Raw genomic sequence first — 13,802 nt, forward strand, 5'->3', positions numbered from 1 at the left:
ATAGCACTTTTTCCAATCTGTGACAAACTAGTGCTCTTCACAAATATTTTGATGTAGGCAATTACATTTTTCAATATTAATGAACCAATATGGGTATAAAATACATAAAATATCAGAAGCTACTGTGAGAAATAGTTGCAGCTAGGGCTGCAACTAAAGATTATTTTGATAATTGTTTAATTGGCCGATTATTTTTTTCAATTAATCGGATAAAAAGCCTGTTTTTTATTTTATTGACAAAACACACTATTCCACATCCTGCCCAATGCTGGGCAAAAACTTGTCAGCTGAGTGCTATGATGACTTGCATAGTGAATATACAGGTGGGGAGAACAAGTATTTGATACACTGCAGATTTTGCAGGTCTGTAATTTTTAATCATAGGTACACTTCAACTGTGAGAGACGGAATCTACAACTAAAATCCAGAAAATCACATTGTATGATTTTTAAATAATTAATTAGCATTTTATTGCATGACATAAGTATTTGATCACCTACCAAACCAGTAAGAATTCCGGCTCTCACAGACCTGTTAGTTTTTCTTTAAGAAGCCCTCCTGTTCTCCACTCATTACCAGTATAAAAGACACCTGTCAACACACTCAATCAAACAGACTCCAACCTCTCCCAAGACCAAATGTAAAGACATCAGGGATAAAATTGTAGACCTGCACAAGGCTGGGATGGGCTACATGACAATAGGCAAGCAGCTTGGTGAGAAGACAACAACCACATCAATGATTAGCAAGGTGAGGGATCAGCCCAGAACTACACGGCAGGACCTGGTCAATGACCTGAAGAGAGATGGGACCACAGTCTCAAAGAAAACCATTAGTAACACTACTCCGTCATGGATTAAAAATCCTGCAGCGCACGCAAGGTCCCCCTGCTCAAGTCAGCGCATGTCTAGGCCCATCTGAAGTTTGCCAATGACCATCTGGATGATTCAGAGGAGGAATGGGAGAAGGTCATGTGGTCTGATGAGACAAAAATAGAGCTTTTTGATCTAAACTCCACTCGCCGTGTTTGGAGGAAGAACAAGAATGAGTACAACCCCAAGAACACCATCCCTACCGTGAAGCATGCGTTTCTGCAAAGGGGACAGGACGACTGCACTGTATTGAGGGGAGGATGGATGGGGCCATGTATCGCGAGATCTTGGCCAACAACCTCCTACCCTCAGTAAGAGCATTGAAGATGGGTCGTGGCTGGGTCTTCCAGCATGACAACGACCCGAAACACACAGCCAAGGCAACTAAGGAGTGGCTCCGTAAGAAGCATCTCAAGGTCCTGGAGTGGCCTAGCCAGTCTACAGACCTGAACCCAATAGAAAATCTTTGGAGGGAGCTGAAAGTCCGTATTGCCCAGTGACAGCCCCGAAACCTGAAGGATCTGGAGATGGTCTATATGGAGAAGTGGGCCAAAATCCCTGCTGCAGTGTGTGCAAACCTGGTCAAGAACTACAGGAAACGTATCATCTCTGTAATTGCAAACAAAGGTTTCTGTACCAAATATTAAGTTCTGCTTTTCTGATGCATCAAATACTCATGTCATGCAATAAAATGCAAATTAATTACTTAATCATACAATGTGATTTTCTGGATTTTTTTTTAGATTCCGTCACTTACAGTTGAAGAGTACCTATGATAACAATTACAGACTTCTACATGCTTTGTAAGTGGGCAAACCTGCAAAATCAGCAGTGTATCAAACACTTCTCCCCACTGTGGATCAGTGGATATAACCTGTAAAATTAACGTTTTGCGCTGAGGACGCAGACACACGCACATGACAGGATGTGTTTTGGGCACTTGGATCACATATCTTTCCTGCAGCAGCTTGCTCTGTTTCCACTCCACTATTTCTAGATACACATTTTGTCCATAAAAATTCGCTATTCAGTGCTGTAATTTGGCGTGACTGGTGGAAGCTTACCGTGCACAGAGGCAGACCCAACTTATCGATAATGAGAATCGTTATCGATGATTTTCATTATAGATTATTATCGATTTTATCAAATAGTTGTTGCAGCCCTAGATGCAGCAGTAATGTCTTGAAGTACCTACCGTTCATCTCGTAGGTAACGGTCCCTTTCATATCGGTCTCTCTCATAATCCAGAGCTGGCTTCTCCCTATATGGATCTCTCTCCCAATCCCGGTCATAATCTCTGGAACCACCATATGGGTCACTTCTTCTGTCATAGTATGGGTCTCTAGGGCCAAGCAGTTCTAACAAAGAAGAGAAGTTCGTCACACATTAAAAAACACATTAAAATAAACAAACCCAATGTTCTTATGCAAACAAACCCCATGTTCAACATCTTAATTTTAACAGAAAAGAGCCAACCTTTCTCATACAGTCGCTCAGATGGTGGGGGGGCAGGCCTCAACACAATCCTCTCTCCATAAGATATCCTTTCTACTGTTGCACCTACATCTGCTAAATGAAAACACAATGTAGTTTAACTGGATACATAAAAAATTATGTCAGTTGAGAGGCAGAATATATACTGACCACGACCATGCCCATAGTCCACTGTTTTAGCAATAAATGTAGCTGTAGGGACAGGTGCTGAAGAATGAAGATAGTCAGTAGATTGATTTGAAGGGGGCAAACCAGATTCCAAAGGTTGACCAGGAATAGTCTGTCCCGTTTCTGACAATAAATTGGTAGCCTTTAAGAAAAACAAAATGGTCATGCAATCTGTGGCTTTTCAATAACATTAGATTCTGAATCCAGGAGCACCATTTGAAACCCAAAATTGGCATACCTGCAGAGCACTTTTAACCTCAGGTGGAATTTCCAATCCAAGAATTCCAGGGGGAAGTTCGTGAGGCAACCCAGCTGAATCTGGGTTGGAAGCTTCTCCAAAAGCCCTCTTGCTTTCCTGGAGCTCTCTATGAGGTTAAATAAAATCAGTATGATTTCAAATTATGAAATCTAAGCCAGTTGGCCTGTATCACTTGAATGTTATTTAAATAATGATACGCTGATGGGAAATTCATTTTACCTTATCATTTTCAGCTCCTGGGCAGCTTTAAGAATTATCTCATGCTGCCTTTGAGAAAGAGCAAGTACAGTTTTAGTTGCACTAGGGGACTGATCAAGTGGGGTATCCAGGTCTTGAGGTTCTGGCACGCCAGCTAGAGGCTCTGGGTCATGTTCATAATGGGGATTTGTTTCACCAACTGGATGAGAGTAACCTCTCTCTTGTGGGGGTGGAGGTGGCGGCCTTTCCCAATCAGAATGAGTGTGAAATGAAGGCTCTCTATCTCGTTCTTGATAAAGCGGATCATCAGGGTAACAAGGTCGTCTTCGTTCCTCTCTAAATCGATCCTCTTCCTCATATGGAAATGATCTTTCTCTTCCCTCTAACCAATGATCCTCTCTAATGTGCTCTGGGCGACGATGCGGTGGATACTCTTGGTCAGGCTGCTCCCTGTCCCATTCCTCACGAGAACTGTAATACTCGTCGTCTTGCTCATAATCTGGATGATATTCATGAGTAGGCCTTCTGTGCATATCATCCTCTTCACCATAAGGGTATTCCTCCTCATAATTTCCTTCTTCATGGGGTGGTGGGACACGCCACCTCTCCCTTGGCATTGCAGGCCTCATGGGTGGTCGTCTCATCTCTCTCCCCATTTCGTGGGGAGGTAAAGGAGGACGTCTCAGCCCTCGACCACGTGGATGAGGCCATCCAGGTTCTCTGTCCATTTCTTCATCATATTTAAGGGATCCAGCTGGTTCCCTTGTCAAGATTTCATGAGGAGGTGGTGGCCGTCTCATGTCTCGCTCCATCATGTCAGGCCGGGGTGGTGGTCCCCATGGGCCTACACCGCGTCTGAATCGTGGTCCCATGCCCCCGCGTGGTACCAAGTGAGGAGGTCCATGTGGGTTGTGTTGCAAACTTCCAGGAGGAGGGGGGCGCCTTGGGCCATGAAGCATAAATCGAGGATGGAAAAGGGGTCTTCTGGGGCCCCCTGGAGGAAAAGGAGGTCTAGCATGCATGGGAGGTCTTATCTCTGTCCAGTATGGATCTTCTTCTTCCCAATAATCCTGTGGTTCTTCTTCTTCCCAGTTTTCGCCAGGTTGAGTGCTCTCTGGGTACTCTTCTGGAAAGTGTTCCTCCTCTGGATGCCACATCTCAAGTGGTGCTTCCTGGTCATCTGTTTCTCCAGGATCATCTAAAGAGGGGTCTCTCCAAACCAAATCCTGGTCCTCTCCATGCCTTGTGTCATCTGTTTCCTGATGGTCATAGGGATCCTCCTCCATAATTCCTCTCTGGCAGTTGGGATCAGCCATTTGTCCACCATACTGCCCTCGACCACGTGCACGGCCCCTGCCCTGAAGAGGCACGGGCCCTTGGCCCCTTCCTCTCCCTCGTGTGACCTGTGGTGGACCTGTCTGAGTCATCATGTGTGGCCCCCTAGAAGCCTCCTTAATTGTGTCAGGTTTAAACTTATCACTTTGAGGAGGCTTTGCTTGTTGTGGTGGCCCATTAGCAATATGACCGGTTTTAGGAGGTTGTGAGCTAGAGTTCTGAGATTTTTTGTTAGTGGTGTGTGGACTTTCCGTAGGTAAGGATGGTTTAGTAGCATCTTCTGTCGGCTTATCCTGCTTTGCAGTATCAGCAATGGTATTCTCAGATTTATTATCCTGAGTTTGAGGAATGGGTCCACTCTGAATAAAAAATCCATCTACTGAGTCCAGTATGTCATCTGTCAGTGACGGACCAGTGGAAGCAGCATCTTTTTTGCCACTTTGATCTAAGGGATCTTTGTGTTTTTCTGGGCCTGTATGAGGTGAAGGAACAGGTGGTGCATCAGGTTTTGCTGATTGTTGCTTTGTTTGAATTCCAGGGACAGGACTGGATTGCTGTCCATGCCTTGGTTGTTGAGGGGGTGCAGGGGGTCTTTCAAAACGTGAAGGTGCATTCTGCCTAGGGGGATTCTCGAGTCTTGCTGGAGCCCCTAGGAGTGGAGGATTACCTCTGGGAGGTCGGCTAAATCGCTGGCCAGTGTCAAATCTGGGTGGCCCACTAAACCGTTGCTGGGGTGGCTGTTCAAACCGTGGGCCTCTGGGACCTTCAAACCTGAAATGAAATAAAATCAGTAATCTAGCTCCAGAAAAAAATTTTATTATCCAAGTAACCATTTTTTTAAAAGCAATACCTTGGACCATCAAATCTTCCATGAGGCCCCGGGGGGCCAGGAGGACGAACTCCCAGTCCAGGTGGTCGAACTCCTGGTCCACGTGGTCCAGCAGTTTTACATGTTTCAGAGACAGAATCTGGAACAGAAGACGGGAAAGGTTCTGCAGGTGATGGCCCCTGTGGAATAACTGGTCCAGAAGGTGGTGGGCCCTGTGGTGAAGGTCTTGACATGGCATCCATGTTAACTGGAGGAGGCATAGATGGAAGCCCTGGACGGGTTAAATGCATGTTTCCATCTGGTCCGGGGAGTCTATGCTGTCCATATTGTCCCATCATGCTTCCATATGAAGGACCTGTACCATACTGAGGCTGCATGGCTCTTAGGGTCGTGACTCTTTCTTGCAGATGAGCTGAAGTTGAATTCATTTGTTCCTGCCATTGCCTCCACTGGGCTTCATAATCATGCAGCTGGTCTTTGTGTGGGTATGTCTGAAACTGTTCTAACCACAAATTAAAGTGCCTGTCCCATTCTTGGTACAATGGAGCAAATCGCTGTTGCTGCATTTCATAGTGTTGCAACTGCATTTCCAAGGGCATTGTCTGGTGGACATAATTGAACAATCAACAATTATTTTGGTAAATTCTCTAGACCAAGATATTTTCTGAGCCAAACATGCAAATTAAGAACCACTGAGAAATGTTATAAGTAGAGCCCGACCAATATGGGTTTTTGGGGACCGATGCCGATACCGATATTAGGGAATAAAAAAAAGTCTGAAAACAATATACCGGCCGATATGGTTTATGTGTATATTATATATACAGTACCAGCCAAAAGTTTGGACAAACTTTCCCATTGATGCGTCCAAACTTTTGACTGGTACCGTATATATAATACATTATGTACATAATGTACATACATTGAACAAATACAACAGAAACATTAGGGCTGCTCAATTAAAAATCATAATCACGATTATTTTGGTCAATATTGAAATCACGATTATGTAACACGATTATTTCACATGACTTGGGGAATGTGTTGCAGCCATTACCATGTAACAAATCTTGCACGTAGCATGTTTCTGCTCGTCGTCTGATTCCTCGAAGCCAAACTGTTCCCAGACAACCAGTGTTGGGCACGTTACTTTAAAAAAGTAATTAGTTATAGTTACTTCTTACAAATAATAACTGAGTTAGTAACTGAGTTACATCATCATAAAAGTAACTAATTACCAGGGAAAGTAACTACTGAGTTACTTTTTTTTTCAAAACTTGGATATTAAATATGTTAAACGAATGAATTGGACACTAAATAGAATAAATTATTATTATAAAACATTGTACATTAATGTACACTATTGTAATGTTGCTGTGGGACAATGTGAGAGTCACCTATCAAATTCAATGCATTATTGTAAATATTGTAAGTAGGCCTACTATAGTGTAAATAATGTGTAAATATTTTCAGTACTATACTACTCCTTTGGTAGTGGAGCTCACGTTATCACCTGGGTTTTTAGCCTCTAATTTTGTGGCGGCATGTGATGATGTGAGGTGCTTCATTAGATTAGAATTACTTGCCACCAACGTGGAGAGACTCTTTCTTCCTGGGCATGAGTTGCACGTTACATAAACATTCTTACCTTTCACCTCAACGAGGGAAAAGTAGCGCATACTTCCAGTTTGCGAAAGCTACCTTTGAAGTCATTGGACTTGGTGTGTGACTGTGCATATGCGTGTGCGAGTGCGTGTGTGTCATAGGTGTGTGTGTGTGTGTGTGTGTGTGTGTGTGTGTGAACTCAACCTATCAACCTCAACCTTGTCTCCCACCCACCAATCATCATCATTTATGTGTACAACCCATAGACCGTAAAAAAAATATGGACGACGCGACTTCATTGACTTCCGCTGACCATAGTTGAAGCTTTCATAGGCCCGCTCACGGCGCTGACATCTTGGGACCGAGTCTGCGCAGTAGCGATCTCGGGACCGGAGTTGCGCAGTAGAGAACAGGAAGTAGAGGCGCGATTATCAAAAGCCCGCCCACACTCTCGCAGATGCAGAATAATTCATTGTGTTGGTGTGAAATAAACAGTTATGGAAATGTAGAAATTAAAGCTAAAGCTCCAATCTACTCCCAAAAATCCCGAAAAAGTCTGTTAGTGCCTCAGTGACAACTTCACTCAGAGAAGCCGTCAATCTCAGCTGTCAATCATGACGTCACACCCCCCGTTTTTATAGCATCAAATAACTCACTAAAACTACACTTATTTAAAAAACGAACACTTGAAATGAAATTATCGTAATAAAACCTGCCTAAAATGACAGAAACCAACTTTAGGAAACAATTATTTGAAGTGTAATTGAATTGTTTAGTGTGTCTCGCTCTCCATTCTAATACATGGAGGGGTGGAGTTTAGGAGCTATACTGGGACCGGCCACTGGGGGGCGATCGAGGCGCGGAAGTTTCAATTTCTGACAGGAGCACTACAGGCTTGGTACAACCCCACCCACCCCCAACACGCATGGCATGCAGGCCCGCACGCGCACACACACCTGCAGGTCCGACTGACAGAGAGCCTGTTCGGATGAGAACCGCTTCAGTGAGCTCGATTATAGTAACGTCGCGTTTTTTTCTCTCTCAGTAATGCTAACGGTGCTGTAACAGGAGAAACAGTAATTCGTTTGATTAAGTTACTCGTTACTGAAAAAAATTATTCCATTAGTAACGCCGTTTATGTATAACGCCGTTATTCCCATCACTGCAGACAACGGAGTTGGTTTTTCCTTTTTTGCTCACCAAATGCTGCTGTAACTGCCCTCCTTCTGCCATCTTTACTCGCGCCGAGTTTTTAAATTCCAGCGGATGATATGCACACGAGTCACGACCTGAGAGAGTTTGTGGCTTCGGGAGGGGCGGATGTGCTCGTGCACGTTTCATTCAGAACGCAAGACAAAATAAGAGTGTTCTTGCAAAACAGAACATGGCAAAATAATCGTTTTTACTCGATTGTACTATTTTGGTGATCGTTGGGAGCCAAAATCGAAATTCAATTAATTGCACAGCCCTAAGAAACATACAAATGAAAAAAAAAAGTTCAGGTTTTTCATAGGTCAACAAGATTTTCAGGTAGGCTACAGAAAGTAATCAAATGTAAAATATCACTTCATAGTCTTCACTGTATAAATATAGATTAACACTTATTTAAGTTTTTCAGTCAAGAGCATTGAGTAATTTTTTTTCTGTCATTTGTTATCTCCTCTTTTATGGGAAAATGGCTTCCCTGCCATTTCCATGTTTTCACGGTTATACGCTAAGGAGCGCTATTACACCTCCTGAACGAGTACAGAATCTCTTGATCAAAACACAGGCGAAGAAGAAGAAACGAGCAATCTCATAAGCAGATGCATATGTAAAATAATGCGATCATTAACATTAAACAGCATATAAATCAAAATGGCTGTTATTGAATGAAATGTCGACCCAGGACGATCTATAGGACTGTGAAGCTTTGGGGGTGTTGATGGACTCGATCTACTCCATCTGTGTTTGATCATCATTATGAATCCATGTAATCTGGATGTAGTCTTTGACAAAAAAGCAATTTTCTCAGCTTTTTGCTCAAAATGTTGCTTTTTTCATGAAACTTACCCACATTCAAGTGTTGATCAATTTTTGTATATATTGCATATTCAGATATTCACACAAGATATCCTGTGGGCCATGAAACTTGTGAAAATGACCAAAAATGCTGGCGGTAACTGGCAAGTGTCAAATTTCAGGTTTACGTTCACTTAATACATAACCGACTATGTTTATGATGATACTCGACTAGACAGGCATTTTGACAATTTTGAGTTAATATGCACGAGACGCGTGGGCATGCCTGAGTGCGCGTTTATATCGGTGGCATATGTGCGGCATATACAACGATGTAGGGGTTGAACGACTTCAGATATTTTAAAGTCGACATTTATGCGATGAAAGTCGAGTTGACATCGACTAGTCGCTGATGACGTCATTAATTAACAAATAACCTTGAGCTGAGACGCGAACACAGGTTTTCTTGTGCACAGGACAGCTATGGCATATGACACAGAACTGCCCATAAGGTTATTGCTCCTACTACGTAACACCTTTTGTATCAGTTCTTTTGTCTTTGGGTCGTTATATTTCTCCGATTTCTACTCGTTCTGAATCAGATACAGATCAAGTAGCACAATAAAGATTACACGTATGAAATTGAATGCATTAGTGAGAGAGCGATTGCGTGTGAATGATTTCTACCTGCCCGTGTCTCTCTAATAGTGAAGCTGTGAGTTTTAGTTACTAAGAAATATATGCTAAAACTTTCCAGTTTCTAAGCTATTTTATTGATAAATCACAGAACAATGTTGACAATACATTTAAGCGCTACTGAATGATTTTGTGTGAGGCTCGTGCGATCTCTGCGTGATGTGCGAGCCATGTGTGTGAGTTACAATGGATTCAGCACGCATTAGTTTAGAACAGTGATTAACTTAACTGTATAATAAGCGTGCATTCTCCCGATCAATTTTGAGCATCCAGATGGCATAATCAAACATATCGACGTCATATCGACGTCAAGCTTAAAGCGTTATGGCAGAGCAGACAGAGCGATTAGTCGACTATCTGCGACAGGCTCATATTGGCCGATAAAATCAGCAGACCGATAAATCGGTCGGGCTCTAGTTATAAGACAAGCGATTGTACCTGGAGATGCGCTGGCTGCTGAATAACCTGTTGGTACTGTTGCAGGATCTGCTGTAGTTGAGCATGCTCTTGCATCAGTGCCTGGTACTGAAGACTAGCCCTTTGGTGCTGCACATGCTGCCAATGGGCAGCTGCCGCCTGCAGCTGCTGAAGACGTGCTGCTTCAGCTGGGTCTCCTACATCACTGATGCCACTGGGCTGTGATGAATATCAGTAATCAATTAAATAGGATATAAATTAAATAGGAGTATTTGATACTGTACCACATTTTTAAAAGGTATAAAACAGGTTAAAAAAATATACTCATCAAAAACACAAAATATGAAAGCACAACTGGGTGCAAATAGTATGCAGAAGAAAGTACCTTTGATTCCTCAGGGGGAGGGGGAGGAGGGGGTTCCTCTTTTGGAGGTGGTGGTGGAGGGGTGCTCTTTGGGGGTTCAACTGGAGGCAGAGGAGCTAACGCATGGCCTCCATTAGCTGAATTTTGATTTTGCTTCGCCTTCTCATTTTTCAGCTTTTGCAAATTTTGACGGTGCTGTTGGTACCAATAGTCCTGCTGCTCCTGTGCACAATAAATACAACATTATAGCACTGTTTGAATTTACACACTCTATAATGTACAAACTAAATACTTTTAAAAACAATTAAACATTTCACTCAAACATGCAAACAGATATGTTAATGTCCATGTGTAATAACCACCACCAACAACAACAAAAAGGCAAGGCCTATATTCCAAGACTTCTGAAGCCATACAATTGCAATTAAGTAGTTTGATCTCTCTCGTTATTCCCCATTGAACATTTTCTTACATGTGCACCACGTTTGGTTGTGACATGCGAGAAAACTAATGAAAACACTTATTTTTGAATCTGAAAGCATACTTAAGTAATTTAATTTATGAATTTTACCATAATAAATCGATAAAGTCATTTGTATACCACCCACATTTTTGGCTTCAAGCAGAAAAAAAGAGAATTATTTCATGAAGAGAATGAAAGAATGAAATTCTATTCACCCATTTTAAGGTGCAGAGAGAAAGCAGTCAAAGAAGCTAATAAACACAGGGAGCTGCTTGGAAAACATTACTCGCTAGGTCATTAATTTATAATGAGAAAAGGCCAGAAAGTATGCACAATCATGTGATATTTTTTAGTGTACTTGAATATCACGGCTGTTAAAATACAAATAAAAGTAGTATTTTCACGTAAACAATCACATTTGTAAATCTTTCGTATATGAATTTTCGGACTAAATATTATTGTTACCGCCCTGCCCTTTGTTTCTGTGACCTATGCATTGCCTTAAACCTTATGAAAATAAACCATGGTTATTTTTTAGTAAAGTGTACTAACTAACCATGTTTCTTTGGTAGATTGATTACAATTTGTATTCCCACAGTTTTACAACAAACACTATGGTTTATCTATGGTTAATGTTGCAAAATCATGGTTAATTTGTGGTTCCTACATGGTTTCTTTTTGGGGGGGGTTTGGTAGTAAAACCATAGTTATTATTTTTTTTATTTCAATGCCCCATGTACCCGTGTGCTGTGCAAAAAACTAAATTAACTCAACAGAATATTTAATTGAGGGAATATCTGATTTAAATGGGGGATTTGACCGCATTGGGAAACTTTTGGCCAACTATCGATATTCAATAACAAACCGTGAACAATAATTGTTTTGGATATGGTAGTACGACATTCTTTGAAAGTCACACATAAATGGGCAGTACTAGACACAAAACTTGTGTTATCTAGGAGCTGTTAAAAGGTTTTCACCATTTGAATCCCATTTCTGTCATTATTCGTTAATTCAATGGCCTTTCGATAAAGGAGTACAAAGAAATACTCACAGTAATCAGGTAATAAAAGGTCTAAAAAAGATAATTAACAAATTATTGTTAGAATTTTTTTTTAAACGGAGTACTTATCACACACAACAGGACATGGCATTCAATAGTTTTAGGAACTTTATAATTATCCAAATACGATTTATAAATATGCTAATTACGATGTACAATTGAAATCTACACTACCCGAACAGGAAATATCATGTTGTATACATTTTATGTATTGTTATAGTAACGCAACATGAATAGCAAGAAGAAAAAGAGGAGGAAGAATAAGAGCAAGAAGAAATGCAAGAGAAGCTTGCCTGCTGAGACATCGACGAAAAGTCTGGCTTTTCATCCGCCACCGATGAACTGGTATCGCTAACCTGTGGTACTGCAGGTAATGAAGATGAAGCGGGCTCGGGGGCTGGAGGTTTCACTTCAGGCGGCGGAGGCTGAGGTTGAGGCGGGCCACCAGGACCTCTCAGAGTTGATGGATCTTGAAAATTGTTGGGTGGTGCGGGATGACCAGCACCGCCTGCCTGCCAGTACGGAGAAGGCCCGCTGCTGGTGTTGTTGGAGTTTCCGGGGTGATGCAGCACAGACTGTAGCTGCTTCTGATGGAGCTGCTGCAACTGCTGCATTTGTTGTAAATGCTGTTCGTGTAAACTAGAGAAATTAGATGGCGGTGTACCTGACGGAGCGCCATATCCTCCAAATCCTCCTGCTGCTGGTGGTGCTGCCGCAGGTGCTGCTGCTGCTGCTGGTGGGGGCTGTGCTCCCCTAAACCGCGGGCCGAAGTGTGGAGGAGGCTGGGGTCCACCTCCGTAACCGCCCCAAGAGGGATGCATGCTTGAACCGAGACACTGCGGGCCAGGCAAGGCCTAGCCGCCTGATCGCATAAAGCCGGTTACTTCGAAGCTATCGCTACTAAAAATGTGAAAATATGAGCGCAGTTGTAAACACAGACTCTTAATATCTCGTGAAAATAGAAATATTCATTTATATTTACAGATGTGCAAGAAACAAAACGTTTACATTCATAATTGTTGTTTGAATGCTATTTCCTCGCCGAGTCTGTGCGTGTTCCCAACTGCGCCACTGCGCCTGCGTCCGAGCGTCATCGTGACGCCCACTTGGGTAGTACGTCATCTCATTTCCTTTACGCTTCTTCATGAACGTGTTATGGCGCATTACCACCACCTTTCGCACTGGTTCAGCGACTAAAGCCTTTGTCTTAGCTGAAATTAATTACATTTTGAAACCATAAATTGAAAAACGTATTGTGCACAACGCTCTCTGAGCTTATTTTAATGAGCCATATTTACTAGGATTTAGTTTATTTTTTTTGTCTTTACGCGATTGCTGCCTGCCCTTCACACTCCAACTCAGCAGGTGGCGGAAGCGCACAATGGGTCTAGTCCATTAAAACTTGCTGTTTTTACTGTATTTTCGATTAAATAATTGCGTTCTTGTTGAGCAGAAAATACTTCTTTTAAAAACATGAAAACATTTCCAAACTTTTGACTGAAATTATTCAACCCCCTTGACCTGCAAGACATTTTGCAGCCAAGAACAACATTTTATGAAAACAATTCAACAAAGGCATCAGCAAACTATTATTTAGAACGTTTATAAATATCACATTTGAGTGATTCTGAGAATGTTGAGAAATGAAAGAAATCTAACTGGCTCTAAACATTCGTGTTCAAAATTATTCAACCCCCAAAAGTCAGAATCTTTTATTCTTTATAACCTCCAATAAATGATGGCTTTAAGTGCTTAGAATCTTCTGTCTCTTCTCTACTGCAATCTTGGCCTATTCCTCGCTTGAAAAAGCTATTTGGATGTATACTTTGGGGTGGCTGTCCTTCCAGAAAAGTCCATTCATGATCATCAAGCTTCAGTCTCTGCACCGAAGGCATCACAATTTTTGCCAAAATGGCTTGATACTTCAAAAAATGCATTATGTTCTTCATTCAGTCAAGATTTTCACTTCCTGCAACAGTAAAGCACCACCATAACAAGACTGGACCGCCTCCGTGTTTGACTATGGAGAAGGTGTTCT

The 13,802-nt window shown here is 42.1% G+C and overlaps 1 protein-coding gene across 2 annotated transcripts in view; it reads right to left on the minus strand.

Annotated features, from left to right (window-relative positions):
* ylpm1 (YLP motif containing 1) overlaps positions 1–12,853 on the minus strand; it is a 30,766-nt gene extending 17,913 nt beyond the window's left edge. Inside the window, exons 1-9 of one of the 2 annotated variants that reach the window (XM_079831530.1) lie at positions 12,121–12,853; positions 10,260–10,460; positions 9,896–10,093; positions 5,177–5,757; positions 3,013–5,097; positions 2,773–2,899; positions 2,517–2,676; positions 2,349–2,438; positions 2,068–2,230 (exon numbers count right to left, since the gene is read on the minus strand). In XM_079831530.1, the coding sequence (XP_079687656.1) occupies positions 2,068–2,230; positions 2,349–2,438; positions 2,517–2,676; positions 2,773–2,899; positions 3,013–5,097; positions 5,177–5,757; positions 9,896–10,093; positions 10,260–10,460; positions 12,121–12,585 (4,070 nt within the window). In that variant the 5' untranslated portion in view covers positions 12,586–12,853. Of the gene's footprint in view, positions 1–2,067; positions 2,231–2,348; positions 2,439–2,516; positions 2,677–2,772; positions 2,900–3,012; positions 5,098–5,176; positions 5,758–9,895; positions 10,094–10,259; positions 10,461–12,057 lie in introns of both variants that reach the window. The other variant, XM_079831529.1, reaches the window with a different exon arrangement.
* Between the last annotated feature and the right edge of the window lie 949 nt (positions 12,854–13,802).

Source organism: Gobio gobio (genome assembly GCF_949357685.1).
Source record: "Gobio gobio genome assembly, chromosome: 12".
NCBI classification, from domain to species: Eukaryota; Metazoa; Chordata; class Actinopteri; order Cypriniformes; family Gobionidae; genus Gobio; species Gobio gobio.